This window comes from Gorilla gorilla, chromosome 1 (assembly GCF_029281585.2).
Source record: "Gorilla gorilla gorilla isolate KB3781 chromosome 1, NHGRI_mGorGor1-v2.1_pri, whole genome shotgun sequence".
In the NCBI taxonomy this organism is placed as follows: Eukaryota; Metazoa; Chordata; class Mammalia; order Primates; family Hominidae; genus Gorilla; species Gorilla gorilla.
The window spans coordinates 189,154,471-189,172,019 of NC_073224.2; the positions used below are offsets into that span (position 1 = coordinate 189,154,471).

Below are 17,549 nucleotides of genomic sequence, written 5' to 3' on the forward strand. Positions count from 1 at the left end.
GCTGTCCATTCTCTGCCCACCTCAAGCAATTTTTTATCTGTTTTCTTTAACTATAGATTATTGTTTTCTAGAGTTTTCATATATGTGGAATCATATAGTATTTACCTTTTTTGAGCCCTTTATTATTGCAGAATATGTACTATTGAAAATATTTTGTGAATTAAAGATAAAATATCATTCTTTGTTTACAGCTTTATTGAGATATAATTCACATATCATGGAATTCACCTATTTAAAGAGTAAATTGTACTCTTTAAATATATTCACAGGGTTATGCAGCCAACACTATAATCTAATTTTAGGACATTTCATCCCCAGCAAAAGAAACCCTGTTCCTGTTAGTAGTGAATCTCTATTTCTGTTTAAATTTTTTAAAATCTTTTTTATTGTGACAAAATACACATAACATAAAACTTACCATCTTAACCAATTTTAAGTTTGCAGTTCAGTGTCATTAAATATATTCATAATTGTATGCAACCATCACTACCACCCATCTAACTCTTTTCATCTTTTAAAACTGAAACCCTGTACCCATTAAACAGTAACTCCCCATTAACTTGTATAGCCAGCCTCTGGCAACCAACATTTTGCTGTCTGTCTCTATAATTTTGACTACTCTCATTACCTCATGTAAATGGAATCATAGAGTATTTGTCTTTTGTGACAGGCTTATTTCACTTAGTATAATATCTTCAGGGGTCATCCATATTGTAGCATGTCCGAATTTCCTTCCTTTTTAAGGCTGAATAATATTCCATTGTATGGATATATTACATTTTGCTTATCCATCTGTTGATTGACACTTGGGTTGCTTCCATGTTTTATCTATCGTAAATAATGCTCCTATGAACATACAAACATGGGTGTAAGATTATCTCTTTTATGAATAGCCAAAGCCATCCTGAGCAAAAAGAACGAAGTTGGAGGCATCACATTCCCCGACTTCAAAATATACTGTAAGACTGAAGTAACCGTAACGCCATGGTACTAGTACAAAAACAGACACATAGACCTATGGAGCAGAGTGAAGAACCCAGAAATAATGCTGCACACCTATAGCCATCTAATCTTCAACCAGTTAACAAAAATAAGCAACGAAGAAAGGACTCCTTATTCAATAAATGGTGCTAGGATAGCTGGTTAGCCGTATTCAGAAAAAATGAAAGTAGACCCCTACCATTCACCATACACAAAAACTAAATTAGGATGGATGAAAGAATTAAATGTAAGACCCCAAACTATAAGAATCTAGAAGAAAACCTAGGAAATGCCATTCTAAACATCGGTCTTGGCAAAGAATTATGACTGAGTCCTCAAAAGCATTTGCAACCAAAACAAAAATTGACAAGTGAAACCTAATTAAACTAAAGAGCTTCTGCCGAGCAAAAGAAGCTATCAATATAGTAAACAAACAACCTACAGAATGGGAGAAAATATTCGCAACATATGCACCTGACAAAGGCCTAATATCCAGGATTTACAAAGGACTTAAAAATTTGAACAAGCTAAAAAACAAATAGCCCCATTAAAAAGTGGGCAAAAGCCGGGCGTGGTGGCTCACGCCTGTAATCCCAGCACTTTGGGAGGCCGAGGCGGAAGGATCACGAGGTCAGGAGATTGAAACCATCCTGGCTAACACGGTGAAACCCCATCTCTACTAGAAATACAAAAAATTAGCCGGGCATGGTGGCAGGCGCCTGTAGTCCCAGATGCTCGGGAGGCTGAGGCAGGAGAATGGCGTGAACACGGGAGGTGGAGCTTGCAGTGAGCCGAGATCGCGCCCCTGCACTCCAGCCTGGGCGACAGAGCAAGACTCCGTCTCAAAAAAAAAAAAAAAAAAGAAAAGAAAAAAAAAAGTGAGCAAAAGACGTGAATGACCGCTTCTCAAAATAAGACGTATAATGGCCAACAACATGAAAAAAAATCACTAATATTCAGAGAAATGCAAATCAAAACTAGGAGATTCCATCTCACACCAGTAAGAGTGGCTTTTAAAAATTTATTTATTTTATTCTTTTTATTTTTAAGACGGAGTCTCACTCTGTCGCCCAGGCTGGAGTGCTGTAGCTTGATCTCAGTTCACTGCAACCTCTACCTCCCAGGTTCAAGTGATTCTCCTGCCTCAGCCCCCAGAGTAGCTGGGGCTACAGGCGTGCACCACCATGCCTGGCTAACTTCTTTGGTATTTTTAGTAGAGACAGGGTTTCACCATGTTGGCCAGGCTGGTCTCGAACTTGTAACCTCAAGTGATCCGCCTGTCTCGGCCTCCCAAAGTGCTGGGATTACAGGCATGAGCCACCGTGCCCAGCCAGAATGGCTATTACTAAAAGTAAAAAAATAACAGATGCTGATGAAGCTATAGGGAAAAGGAAACACTTATACCCTGTTGGTAGAAATGTAAATTAGTTTATCCACTGTGGAACGCAGTTTAGAGATTTCTCAAAGAACTTAAAAAGAACTGCCGTTCTACCCAGCAATGCTATTACTAGGAATATATCCAGAGGAAAATACATCTTTCTACCAAAATGTGTTTATCACAGCAGTATTCGCCATAGCGAAGACATGGAATCAATCTAGGTGCCCATCAACAGAGTGGATAATGAAAATATGGTACATATACACCATGGGATATTATGCAGCCATAAAAAAGAATGAAATTATGTCCTTTACAGTAACATGGATGCAGCTGGAGGCCATAATCCTAAGCGAATTAACTCAGGACCAAAGCACATTCTCACGTAAGCAGGAGCTAAACACTGGGTACTCAGGGACATAAAGATGGCAACAATAGATACAGGGGATTACTAGAGGGGAGAGAGGGGAGGTGGACAGGGGTTGAAAAAGTACCTATTAGGTACTCTGCTCACGACCTGGGATCAGTCATACACCAAACCTCAGCATCATGCAATATAGCCATGTAACAAATCGGCAGATGTACCCCCGGAATCTAAAATAATTATTGAAATTATTAAAAATAATTTTAAAATATCTTTTTAAGAGACTGCTTTTAATTCTTTTTGTTGTATACCCAGAAGTGGAATTGTTGCACCATATGATAATTCTCTTTTTAACTTTTTGAGGAAATGTCGTATTGTTTGCGACAGCAGCGATACCATTTTACATTCCCATCAGCAGTACAAAAGGGTTTTAATTTCTCCACATCTTGCCAACACTTATTTTCTGGTTTTGTGTGTGTGTGTGTGTGTGTGTGTGTGTGTGTGTGTGTGTGTGTGTGTGATAGTAGCCATCCTAATGGGTGTGAGGTGGTATCTCATTGTAGTTTTGATTTGCTTTTCTCTAATGATTTGTGGAGCTCGGCATCTTTAATGATTAGTGATGTTGGGCATCTTTCCATGTACTTATTGGCCATTTGTATGTCTTTGGAGAAATGTCTATTCAAGTCCTTTGCCCATTTTTTAAATAAGGTTGTTGGTTTTTGTTTGTTTTGAGTTAGTATTTACTCTTACGTATCTATTCGCTTAGCATAATGTTTTTGAGATACATACATGTAGTTGAATATATCTATAATTGGCTTGTTTTTTGAATATCTGTAATGTTTTTGAGATACATCCATGTAGATGAATGTATCTGTAGTTGGTTTGTTTTTTTGAATTTATCTGCAGTCGGTTTTTTATTTTATTGTACCCATACAATATGATATATCCAAAACAACATTTGTCTGTAGTTGGGCATCTGGTTTGCTTCTAATTATTGGGTATAATATTAGTAATATGATGCCTAATGTTATTTTGCAATATAGCATACACTAATATGCATACTTACTATGTATACTGTACATATAATATGCAGCTATAATATTAGGCTAATATTATACCTAGTATTACTTTGCCTAGGCATATTATGCCTAATATGCAGCTATGCATATTAGTATAGAGTTGTCTTCCCTTATTAGTGGTTTCAGTTACCTGCAGTATAGTACAGTGAGATATTTAGGGAGGGAAAGACCACATTCACATAACTTTTATTACAATATATTGTTACAGTTGTTCTATATTATTATTGCTGTTAATATCTTACTGTACCTAATTTAGAAATTAAAGTTTATCATAACTATATGTATAGGTAAAAAACATAGTATATATATATGGTGTGGTACTATCTGTAGTTTCAGACATCCTCTGGGTGTCTTGTAATGTATTCCCTGAAGACAAAGAGGAACTATAGTATGAATCTTTGGAGCATATGTTTTCATTTTCTTCAGGATAAGTACTTAAGAGTGGAATTGCTAGGTCATTTTTTTTTTTTAAATGAAGCTGTGGATTTATTCTGAGTGGTATTGAGAGATGCCAACAATACAGTGTTAAATGAAAAGCATAAAGCATCCAGCACTTTGTGAGGTCAAGGCGAGAGAGTCACTTGAGCCTAGGAATTTGAGACAAGCCTCAACAACATGGTGAAACTCCGTCTCTACAAAAAAAATTTTAAAATTAGTTGGGCATGGTGGTGCTTGCCTGTAGTCCGAGCTACTCAGGAGGCTGAGGTGGGAGGATTGCTTCAGCCATGGAGGTTGAGGTTGCAGTGAGCTATGATTGTGCCACTACACTCCAACATGGGCAACAGAGGGAGACCTTGTCTCAAAAAAAATTTTTTTAAAAGGAAAGCATAAAATAGCACATATAGTAAGATCTCATTTTTGGAAAAATGTGTATGCAGGAGGAAAAAAGACTGGAAGGATATACACTAAAATATTAGCAATGGTTTTCCTCTCAGTGAAATTTTCTTCTTTATACTTTTCTCTATTTTCTGATTTCTTCTGCAATAAGTATGTATAAGTTTAATAATTTAAAAAATGAAATTTTTTTTTCAATTTTTCCCCTGTGCTTTTCTTTTTTTAAAAATTTATTTTACATTCAAGAGTACATGTGCAGGTTTCTTATATAGGAAAATTGTGTGTCACGGAGGGAGTACAGATTAATTAATCACTAATAAGCGTAGTACCTGATAGGTAGTTTTCTGTCCTCACCTTCCTCCCGCCCTCCACTCTAAAGGAGGCCCCAGTGTCTGCTGTTCCCTTCTTTGTGTCTATGTAACTGAGTATTTACCTCCTACTTATAAGTGAGAACACACTATGTTTGGTTTTCTGTACCTGCGTTAATTTGGGATAATGGCCTCCAGCACCATCCGTGTTGCTGCAAAGGACATATTGTTGCTCATTTTTATGGCTGGGTAGTTATTCTGTGGTCTAAATGTACCATATTTTCTTTTCCAGTCCACCCTTGATGAGCATTTAGGTTGATTCCATGTCTTTGCTATGGTGAATAGTGCTGTGATGAACAGATACACGCATGTATCTTTATGGTAGAACAATTTATATTCCTTTGGGTATATACCCAGTAATGGTGGTGGGGTCGAATGGTAATTCTTTCTTAAGTTCTTTGAGAAATCGCCGAACTGGTTTCCAGAATGGCTGAACTGAGTTACATTGCCACCAACAGCATGTAAGCACTCCCTTTTCTCTGCTACCTCACCAGCACCTTTTATTTTTAGAGATTTAAATAATAGCCATTCTGACTGATATGAGATGGTTTCTCTTGTGGTTTTGATTTGCATTTCTCTAATGATTAGTGATATTGAGCATTTTTTCGTATACTTTCTGGCTGCATGTATGTCTTCTTTTGAAAAGTGTTTGATCATGTCATTTGCCCACTTTTTAATGGAGTTGTTTGTTTTTTGCTCATTAAGTTGTTTAAGTTTCTTACAGATTCTGGATATTAGACCTTTTTCGGATACATATATCTTCTCCCATTCTGTAGGTTGCAATATTTTCTCCCATTCCATTGGTTGTGTGATTACTCTGTTAATAGTTTCTTTTGCTGTGCAGAAGCTCTCTAGTTTAAATATGTCTCATTTGTCATTTTTTGTTTTTGTTGCAGTTGCTTTTGGCGTGTTTGTCATGAAATCTTTGCCAGGACTTAGGTCCAGAATGGTATCTCCTAGGTTATCTTTGAGGTTTTAGGTTTTACATTTCAGTCTTTAATTCATCTTGAGTTGATTTTTGTATATGCTGTATGGAAGGGGCCCAGTTTCAGTCTTCTGTATATGACTAACCAGCTACCCCAACAGCATTTATTGAATAGGGAGTCCTTTCCCCATTGCTTGTTTTTGTTACCTTTGTCAAAGATCTGGTGGTTGTTGGAGTGTGGCATTGTTTCTTGGCTCTCTATTCTGTTCCATGGGTCTATGTGTTTTTGTATCAGTACCATGCTGTAATGGTTACTGCAGCTGTATGGTATAGTTTGAAGTCAGGTAATGTGGTGCCTCCAGTTTTTTGCTTAGGCTCTTTTTGCTTAGGATTGTCTTGGCTACTCAGGCTCCTTTTTGGTTCCATATGAATTTTAAAATAGTCTTTTCTAATTATGTGAAGAATGTCCTTGGTAGTTTGATACGAATAGCATTGAATCTGTAAATTGCTTTAGGCAGTGTGGCCATTTTCACAATATTGATTCTTCCTGTTGATGAGCATGAAATGTTTTTTCCTTTCTTTGTGTCATGTGTGATACCTTTGAGCAATCTTTTGTAATTCTCATTACAGAGATCTTTCACCTCCCCTAGGTAGCTGTATTCCTAGGGTATTTCATTTTCTTTGTGGCTATTGTAGGTGGAATTGCATTCTTGTATTGACTCTCAGCTTGGACATTGTAGGTGTATAGAAATGCTACTAATTTTTGTGTATTGGTTTTGTTGTTCTTGTTGTTTTTGCTGTTGTTGTTTTTGTTGTTTGACCCCTCTGTTACTCAAGCTGGAGTGCAGTAATTCGATCTTGGCTCACTGCAACCTCTGCCTCCTGGGCCCGAGTGATCTTCCCATGTCAGTCTCCTGAGTAGTTGGGACTACAGATGCACACTCCCTTGCCTGGCTAATTATTTTTGTATTTTTTATAGAGACGGGGTTATGCCATGTTGCTCACACTGGTCTTGAACTCCTGAGCTCAAGCAACCCTCTTGCCTCAGCCTCCCAAAGTGCTGGAATTACAGCCATGAGCCACCATGCCTGGTCCATGTTTTTTGAGACAGAGTCTCACTCTGTCACCCAGGCTGGAACAGTGGCACGATCTCACCTCTCTGCAACTTCTGCCATCCAGGCTTAAGCGATTCTCCTGCCTCAGCCTCCTGAATGGCTGGGACCACAGGTGCCACCATGCCAGGCTAATTTTTGTGTTTTCAGTAGAGACGGGGTCTCACCATGTTGGCCACGCTGGCCTCAAACTCTTGGACTCAAGTGATACACCCACCTCGGCCTCCCAGAGTGCTGGGATTACAGGTGTGAATCACCGTGCCTGGCCTGACCATTTTTGTACCTTAATTTTATATTCTGAAATGTTGCTGGAGTTGTTTATCAGAGTTAGTAGCTTTTGGACAGAAACTATGAGGTTTTCTAGGTTTGCAGTCATATCATCTGCAAAGAGAGATAGTTTGACTTCCTCTCTTTCTATTTGGATGCCTTTTATTTCTTTCTCTTGCCTGATTGCTCTGGATAGGACTTCCAGTGCCATGTTGAATAGAGTAGTGAGAGAGGGCATCCTTTTCTTGTTCAGGTTTTCAAGGGGAATGCTTCCATCTTTTGCCCATTCAGTGTGATGTTGGCTATGGATTTGTCATAGATGGGTTCGTATTATTTTGAAGTGTGTTCCTTCAGTGCCTAGTTTGTTGAGGGTTTTTTAACATGAAGGTTGGTGAATTTTATTGAAAGCCTTTTCTGTATCTGTTGAGATGATCATGTTGTTTTGTTTTTAGTTCTGTTTATGTGGTAAATCACATTAATTGATTTGTGTATTTTTTTGAATTTTTTTAGTTTTGAGACAGAGTCTCGCTCTTGTTGCTCAGGCTGGAGTGCAATGGTGCAATCTTGGCTCACTGCAACCTCTGTCTCCTAGGTTCAAGCAATTCTCCTGCATCAGCCTCCCAAGTAGCTGGGATTACAGGTATGCACCACCACTCCTGGCTAATTTTGTATTTTCAGTAGAGATGGGGTTTCACCATGTTGGTCAGGCTGGTCTCGAACTGCTGACCTTATGTGATCCACGGGCCTCAGCCTCCCAAAGTGCTGGGATTACAGGCATGAGCCACTGCGCCAAGCCAGTTGATTTGTGTGTATTAAACCAACCTTGTATCCCAGGCCCCACTTGATCATAAAGCATTAGCTTTTGGATATGCTGCTGAATTTGGTTTGCTAGTATTTTGTCAAGGATATTTGCATCTGTGTTCATCAATGATATTGGCCTGAAGCTTTCATATTTTGTTGTCTCTGCCAGGTTTTGGTGTCAGGATGATGCTGGCCTCAAACAGTGAGTTAGGGAGGAGTCTTTCTTAAATATTTGGAATAGTTTCACTAAGAATGGTATCAGATCTTCTATATACATCTGGTAGAATTTGGCTGTGAATGACTGTGTCTGGTCCTGGCCTTTTTTTCATTGGTAGGCTTATTATTAGTCATTCAATTTCATAATTTATTATTGGTCTGTTCAGAGATTCAGTTTCTTCGTGATCCAATCTTGGGAGGTTGTATGTTTCCAGAGATTTATTCATTTTTTCTACATTTTCTAGCCTTTGTGCATAGAGAGATGTTCATAGCAGTCTCTGAGTGTTCTTTGTATTTCTCTGGATTTGGTGGTAATGTTCCCTTTGTTATTTTTTACTGTGTTCATTTGGAGCTTGTATCTTTTTTTTCTTCATTAGTCTAGCTAGTTATTATGTCAGTTTTATTTATTCTTTCAAGGAACTAACTCTTGACCTTATTGATCTTTTATATGGTGTTTTCATGTCTCAGTTTCCTTCATTTCAGCTTTGATTTTGGTTATTTCTTCTGCTAGCTTTGTGGTTGGTTTCCTCTTGTTTCTTTAATTCAAGGTGTGATGTTAGGTTGTTAATTTGAGGTCTTTCTAACTTTTTGCTGTGGGTGTTCAGCGCTATAAACTTTTCTCCTAACATTGCTCTAGCTATGTCCCAGAGTTTCTGATATATTGTATCTTTGATGATCTGTCTAATAATGTCAGTAGAGTGTTGAAGTCTCCTATATATTATTGTGTGGTTACTAAGTCTCTTCATTGATCTCTAAGTATTTGCTGTTTGAATCTGGGTGCTTCTGTGTTTGGTGCATATATATTTAGGATAGTTAGGTCTTCTTGTTGAATTAAACCCTTCAGCATTATGTAATGCCCTTACTGGATGTGCTGCTGGATTTTTTTTGCTAGTATTTTGAATGACCCAAAAATCACTCAAAAACATACAATTTAATGGAAGTTAACCTGCTCCTGATTGACTTTGGGTAAACAATAAAATAGAGGCAGAATTCAAGAAATTCTTTGAAACTAATGAGATCAGATATACAATATATCAGAAACTCTGGGATATAGCTAAAGCAGTGTTAGGGAGAAAAGTTTTTTTTTTTTTAAATCTTTATTGATTTAAAGTGTGTTTTATCTGAAATTAGAACAGCAACCCCTGCTTTTTTGAGTTTTTGTTTGCTTGGTAGATTTTTCTCTGTTTACTTTGAGCCTGTGGGTGTGATAGGTCTCTTGCGTTTATGTGTGATGGGTCTCTTGATGACAGCATACAGTTAGGTCTTGCTTCCTTATCCAACTTGCCAGTCTGTGCCTTTTAATTAGGGCATTAACCCATTTACACACAAGGTTAATATTAATAGGTGAGGATTTATCCTGTCATCTTGTTGTTACCTGGTTGTTACACATCTTAATTGTGCAGTTGCTTTATATTATCAGTGATCTATGTACTTAAGTGTGTTTTTATGATGGCCTGTATTAGTCTTTCTTTTCCATATTTAGCACTCCCTTAAGGAGTTCTGGTAAGTTAGGTCTAGTGGTAACAAATTCCCTTAGCATTTGCTTGTCTGAAAAGGATCTTATTTATCCTTTTCTTATGAAGCTTATCTTAGTTTGGCTGTATATGGAATTCTTGGTTGGAATTTTTTTTCTTTAAGAATGCTGAATATAATCCCTCAATCTCTTCTGGCTTGTAGGGTTTCTGCTGAAAGTTCCACTGTTAACCTGAGGAAGTTTCTTTTTTGGTGACCTCCTTCTTCCTAGCTGCCTTTAATATTTTATCTTTCACTTTGATCTTAGAGAATCTGATTACTCTGTCTTGGGCAAGGTCATCTTTTATAGTACCTTGCAGGGGTTCTCTGCATTTCCTGAATTTGAATGTTGGCATGTTTAGCAAGGTTGGAAAAAATTTCATGAATGACACTCTAAAACATGTTTTCCATGTTTCTTGCTTTCTCTTTTAGGGATGCCAATGAGATGTAGATTTGGTCTCTTTAGATAATCCCATATTTCTTGGAGGCTTTGTTTATTCTTGAATCTCTTTTTTTAATTTTTGTCTGACTGAATTATTTTGGAGAACTGGTCTTCAGACTCTGAGATTCTTTCCTCTCTTTGGTTGATTTCCTGCTGTTAATATTTGTTCATATTGTTTGCCTCTGTGTCCCCACCCAAATCCCATGTTGAATTGTAATTCCCAATGTTGGGGGAGGGACCTGGTGGGAGGTGATTGGACCATGGGGGTGGATTTACCCCCAGTGTTCTCATGATAATGAGTTCTCATGAGATCTGATAGTTTAAAAGTGTGTGGCACTTCCCCCTTGAGTCTCTCTGTCTCTCCTGCTGCCATGTGAAGATGTGCTTGCTTCCCCTTCGCCCTACCGGCATTACTGTAAGTTCCCTGAGGACTTCCTAGCCATGCCTTCTGTACAGCCTGTGGAACTGTGAGTCAATTAAACCTCTTTTCTTTATAAATTACCCAGTCTGAAGTAATTCTTTATATCAGTGTGAGAGTGAACTAATACACCTGTGACTGTGTTTTAAAATTGTTGGAGTCTTTCAGCTCTATCAGATTCTTTCTTACAATTGCCATTTGTCTTTTATCTCCTGTATTATTTTATTGTATTCCTTAGAATCCTTTTATTGGGTTTCAACGTTCTCTTGAATCCAGATGATTTTTGTTTCTATTTATACTTTCAATTCTGTTTCTTTCGTTTCAGCCATTCAGTCTGGTTAAGACCCAGTACTGGGGAATTAGTATGGTTGTTTTTAGGTGAGAAGACACTGTGCTTTTTTGAGTTGCCAGAGTTCTTGCTGCACTGGTACCTTCTCATCATTGTGGTGATATTCCTTCAATCTTTGAAAATGCTAATCCTTTGAATGTGTGTGTTTGTTTGTTTTTTTGCTTTTGTCTTCTCTGATGCATTTGGAGGTTTAATTGTAGAATAAGGTGAGTTCAGTGAAGTCACTTCCTTTGTGAAAGATTTTAGGGAGCTAGGGCTAAGCTCATCCCTCCTAGGCTTCATGCTCTCACTTTAGGGGCCTGACACCAGGCCCCCGGCATTCTTGTCTGGACTCTTGAGGTTAGGAACATGCTGTACTGGAGCTTCTGAGATGTTCCCAATCCTCTGGCCATGACACCTCCATGGGTGGTGCTAGCCAATGCCCTTTGTCTCAGCGGTGTTAGCGGGCTCTGTGTTCATTTGTGTTTCAGCAGCTGTGGTAGTGTGGCAGGGTGCACATACATAAAATGGAGTGGGGTAGTGGTGGAAGCAGGGCTGTGGTATCTGCTTCCACTGGTGTCGGCTGCCTCCGTCACATGTTTACCTGTATATCAAACTATCACACAGTTTTGAAAGTTGTTTGTACAGTGTATGAGATGTTCTGTTGCTTGATATTATTGCTAATACTTGTATTATCTGATTTAATTTAACCATTGGGTGTGTGGTGGTATCTTATTGTGGTTTTAGCTTGTATTTGTTTGATGACTAATTTGAATATCTTTTTATGTGCTTTTCATCATTCGCATACCTTCTTTTGAGAAGTGTCTGTCTCCCCCATTTTCTTATTGACTTTCCCCCATTTTCTTATTGACTTGTCTTGTTAAGTCTCCAGAATTTTTATAAATTTTTAATATAAATCTATCTCAGATACATGTATTATAAATACTTTTTCCTAGTCTGCAGCTTGTCTTTTTATTTTCTTAATGGTATCTTTCAAAGGGCAAACACTATGAATTTTAATGTCCAATTTAGCAATTCTTTATTTTTCATCATTTGCCTACCCATTGTTGTGACAGTTTTCTTCTTTGTTTTCTTGGTGTCCTTCTCTGTAAAATTGAGGTAATGTGAGAGTTAAATGAATTGATATATGTAATGTACTTTGAAAATGCCTCACATTTAATAAAAATGGTATAGTATTAGCTGCCTTTATTGTTACCACAACTCCTTTACTCATAAGTTATTTTTGAGGCTTTTGGATGCTGTCTTTACATCCCTGTCTCATCTTCATTCCTCTTAAAAATTTGTCATTGCCATTTTCTTTAAGGGTCTTTTGTTTACCAAAAAGGGCTAAAGTTAAGATTTTCTATATATTAGAGAAAGGATATCCTAGCATTCCATGTAGGGTATGATTTATATTACATGCCACTGTTTTGTAATCTACCAATTTACCAGTGACTTGGTTTCCTTTCATATGTGATGTTACAATGAGATTTATAGAAATTTTTGCCATTTCCTTTCCCCAAAAGGTCTAAAGCCCACCATGAATGTCATGATTTTCCCCTTTTGTTAAGGCTCCTTTGGTCATCTCTGACATTGGCTTCCACTGTATTTTATGCATACCTTACATGCCTTTTAGTGTACTATGGAAAATGGCATTTTAGAGGGTATTGTTTTCATTGTCAGTTTTGCTAAACAGAATTTAGGGGCTGGATTTTGATTGAGGTACATTAATTGGATTAAAAATGTGAACATAATTAGCATGAAGGCAGTAATAGTTATACCAAAATGGAGTTTCAAATGAGTATAAACTAGGTCAAGGCAAGATGTTCTTCTTAAAATACATTACAGTATGATAATGATCCACCATAGTTGTTTGAGTCAGTCTCAGAAATGGAGATATTGTCCTGATTCTGTTCTCTATTATTTTGACCAAATATTTAATCAGTCTATCATTTTCCTATTATAGAGTGAGAGATACAATATCTTCCTAGCAAAAATAATATTAAGCAATGAGATAGTTAGTATTTAGCAAGTGATATAGTTCTTATAATAAACTCAGTATAATTTTTAGTCTACAGTCGAGATCTTATTGATCTCTTTTCTAAAAGTATCCCCTCCATCTGAGCCCCTCTCCTGAGCCCTAGATCAGGTACTGGGCCATCCACAAAGTAGTGCATAGTGCTTGGCAATGAATAGGCAATTGGTAAGAGTGTTGTATTTAACCAAACTTTCAATTTTATCCCTGTTTTTTGTGGCTTTTTTTGTCTGTCTTTCCTGTGGATTCTATAAACTCAAGAAATCAGTATTCTTATGGAGGGAAAAAAAGCAAACAAAAACTTACTGCAGCTGTTCTTCTTACAGTTTCTGTCTTTATGCTTTTCACACAAATGTTTTAAGAGAGTCAATTATTCTTAGTTTCCCATGTATCTTTTTAGCTTTTATAATTTAGTTATTGTTAAACTGTTTTAAACTATGTCTAATAACCTTAGGCCTCATAATTTTAGTGTATTTTCAGATTTTCTAGCTTTTGTGTAATAGCTCCTTATAGTTTCTTCTTTGCCTCCTCTATAACACTTTCCCAGTCTTTTTCCTCCTATCTGTCCTTTACATTTTTATTTTTATTTGTTTTGTTTTTAATGAATTACTCCATATTTTATCTTTGTCTCCTTTTTCTTCAGCAAAGAAGATAGCTGAGTGAGGGAGTGAATTAAAATATTTCTAGAGCTTCGTTTATTTGCCTTTAAGCAGTTGTTCCTTTCTTGAATGTAGCTGTGATTTTTCAGTTACTTTTTGGACATCTCCATTTTGGTATTAGCTGAATTTTTCATAGTAAAACTAATTGTTGAATATACTTGGTCCTACGTAGAAGACAAGCTGTGTTATGTTCATCACTATGTCTTAATTGTCTAGCATAGTGCTTGGTACATAGTTGGCAATTAATACACGTTTATTATATGAACAATTGATATTCTCCTGTCACCTGAAAGTTAACATGTTCAAAATTGAACATGTTGGAATCTGGAATTTTCCTTTGCTTCTGTATCTTCCCATTGTTTGAAGCAGAGATCAAATGTTCCCTCTTCCCTAAAGTTTTCCTTAATCATCACAGTCAAAAATATGTTTCCCTATTCTCTATTCCTTTACCAAATTATACTTTTATTGTACCTTTATTCTGGATTACATTTTATTTATTTATGTACAGAGTTTGCTGTACATAAGATTGAGGTCAGGGGCTAACTTCTCCAAGATAAATTAACTATTTAAAATAATCTAAGGTTTTGGGAAAGGAAAGGGTTGAAAAGTGGATTTGTGTCACTGTTCCTTCTGTATAGAATCCCCTCCCCATCTTGCTACTTTTCACTCATTCTTCAGCCTCAGGTGAGGCATTATTTTATCCAGGTGTTTCTGAGCCTGCTTTAAGTCTTGAATAGGTGACTTTTCTTTGTATTCCTCTATTATTAATTCCTTTAATAAATAATTATTGAGTGCCTTTATTGTGCAGACACTATGCCAGACAGGCCTTTGAGAAACAAAAAGGTAGGACTTTTGTGGCTGAGTATGTAATGTTTAGCTCATTATACAATTACGTATTACACAGATAAGGAAACTGAGGCTCAGATAAGTTCAGTGAATATACTAAGGTTACAAAATTAATAAATGGGAGAGCCTGGTTTCAGACTTTGGGCTTTCTGAGTCCTTAGTGTTCTTTCCATTATACTTTGGCATTCCTCAGTGAAAATGTTTTTTGAAAGATTTGAACCAAATCTTTCTAAGCTCTGGTATTTTGTTTCTTTTCCAGCACCACAGAGCATTCTCTTAACCATTTACTGTTACTTAGCAAAGGAGATAAGTGTACATGGAACCAATGCTGTTGACCAAAAGAGGATAGTTAACCTGATACTGGGCAGAAATACTTCCACTGAATTTGTGTCTTTGAAAACTGATTTTAGCATTTGCTTTACTCAAAGGATTTACAAGCCTCCAGAGTCGTCAGGGTTCTGTGGTATCTATTGTCTATATTAATCTATGGATTTGTTTTATTTTTCCACTGGAACATTACAGCTCTCAAAATTCATAGCAAACACCCTACACTCTATTTATTTCCATTCAACAGTACAATGGTGTGAATTTGACAAAACTCTGGCAAATACTTAAGTTAATATTTCACAAAATACCCAAACTCCTTTTGGCAGTTGATTTCCAGGCAGCTGATAAAACATTGAATTGGTAGGTGTTTTTTGTTTTTGTGGGTTATTCATTTTGATGTGGATACAGAAGGGTAGGGAAGGAGAAGTTGTTATGGTATAAAGACAGAGTTGGAAAAGTTGGGCTTATGTTGTTGTTTGTTTTTGTTTTGTTTTCCTGAGAATATTCTCTGTTACCCTGCAGTAAGCTATCTACATTCCAGGATTTGACAGCCTGCTTGCTTAATAGCCTTCAAAAACATACATGTCCTGTCATACCTGTGCTATGTTCTGACTACTTGGTAACTTGTTAGCTTAGAGATTAATTTTAGGGATGTTTTATATAAGGAAACCTCTCCTCTAATGCTATCTCCTTTTGTTACCTGTTAATAGTCATGGTGTTAGGTTTATTGAATGACTTTTGCCTCTATATTATTTTCTTCTCAATGTTCTTTTCATTAGGAATATAATGGCCGGGCGCGGTGGCTCATGCCTGTAATCCCAGCACTTTGGGAGGCCGAGGCGGGTGGATCACCTGAGGTCGGGAGTTCGAGACCCGCCTGACCAACATGGAGAAACCCTGTCTCTACTAAAAATACATAATTAGCTGGGCGTAATGGCATATGCCTGTAATCCTAGCTATTCAGGAGGCTGAGGCAGGAGAATTGCTTGAACCTGGGAGGCGGAGGTTGCGGTGAGTTGAGATTGCACCATTGCACTCCAGCCTGGGCAACAAGAGTGAAACTCCATCTCAAAAAAAAAGAATAGTAATCATAACATGAAATAATACATTCATTTGTGATTTTACATCTTGCTCTTCTCAGTTTGACAAAGGAAATAATGTTTATAAGATTAAGTTACTGATTTTTCCTGTTTTGACATCCTTAAACTTTGGGTTCTGTGAGTGTTTTGCCTGAATTAGAACTGTGGAACTAGAGTATGACTCAAGGTTTGGGGATATTACATGTCAAATGCATGTTTTTAAATTTTCTAAAATACAATTTTATAACTGAGAAATATAGAAACATTTAATAGACAACATTTTGCATCACTAAAAAAATTAGTATTATGTTTAAATACATTTTTTAAAATATACTTATTTCCTTTTAAAGTGTTCTCCACCACACTTGGGCATTTATCTGTTTCTTTAAATGGCCTTCTCTGTTTCTTGTTTGCAGGCAGCTATCAATGGTGTAATACCACAGGAAAATGGCATTCTACAAAGGTATGTTATAAAGTGCTTACCAGTTAAGATGACTTAGCAGAACAAAGAACAGAGCTAGCTGTTATTTTTTTTGTTTTATTTTTTAATAGAGCATTGATTTGGGTTATATAAGTTCGTTAACATTGTTCTTTCAGATATTTCTATGTGTTATATTAATTCCCCAAAGTCTCCAACTTTTAACTGTATAAAATTATTGCATATTTGGTACCACCATCTTTTAAGGTGGTTTTAATTTTTAAGAAAGCTTTTCAAGCTTATCCTTTGATTTATAAGATGAAAGGAACTGAATTTTTTAAACTATTAGCACTGGCTATTGGTTTAATAACCCCAGAATATGGTTATCAAACTTAACTATACAGGCTTTATCTCCAGGCTTACTACAGACTTTTTCTCCTTCCCTTTTGGGTTCTAAATCAAGTATATGATAATTTGCAACAATTTGAGGCAGTTCTTAATAATGCAACTCTTCAGAGTACTGAACTATTTTACTTGAAGTATCCAGTGTTAACAAGTGGAATGGTTTTAGAGGTTTTGTGTTATGGCCAGAAGGTGAAACTGGAAGATGTGGCCAAGAGAATTATAATAGTTACAATGTAATTGCTTGAGTTAAAAATAAATTCATAACTTTTGTCTCCTTAAAATTGGAGACTCTGGTTCTGAATTAAAGAACACTTTATAAAGTCTTAGGAGGTAAAACCATTCTCCCTTCCAAGTGTAGTTTAATTACTTGATTTTCCCCCCTTTCCTCTCAATTTAAACATTGGCTTGAATTTTGGTGGCTGGGATTTCTAAGTCACTGAAGCATGATCTGCTAAGTGCGGATGAGAAACAGCAGATTAGGAATGAGGTCGTTTTGGAGAGCAAGAAAAGTACTCTTGCAGAAACATCAGGAAGTTCACCATGAACTGCAAGACATGCTGTTCTTGATAAGAAACCATATATTTAGGATGGAAGCAAAATTTGTTTGATACCTGTACCACCTTTAATGGTTAATGGTTTTTAGATGAAAGCAATGATAAAACAGACCTATACCCCCGTTCCTCTCTTCTAAACTGTCAGAAAGATTTTCATCCAGAGTAAATGTGGCAGATTTCCAGAGTTTCTACCAACTTCTGTTT

The 17,549-nt window shown here is 36.8% G+C and overlaps 1 protein-coding gene across 2 annotated transcripts in view; it reads left to right on the top strand.

Annotated features, from left to right (window-relative positions):
* Nucleotides 1-17,549, top strand: part of FAF1 (Fas associated factor 1) — a 511,731-nt gene that overhangs the window by 141,263 nt on the left and 352,919 nt on the right. For both annotated transcript variants that reach the window (XM_019018242.3, XM_055348410.2), the window contains exon 3: nt 16,385-16,431. In XM_019018242.3, coding sequence (XP_018873787.1) covers nt 16,385-16,431 — 47 coding nt within the window. The remainder of the gene's footprint in view (nt 1-16,384; nt 16,432-17,549) is intronic.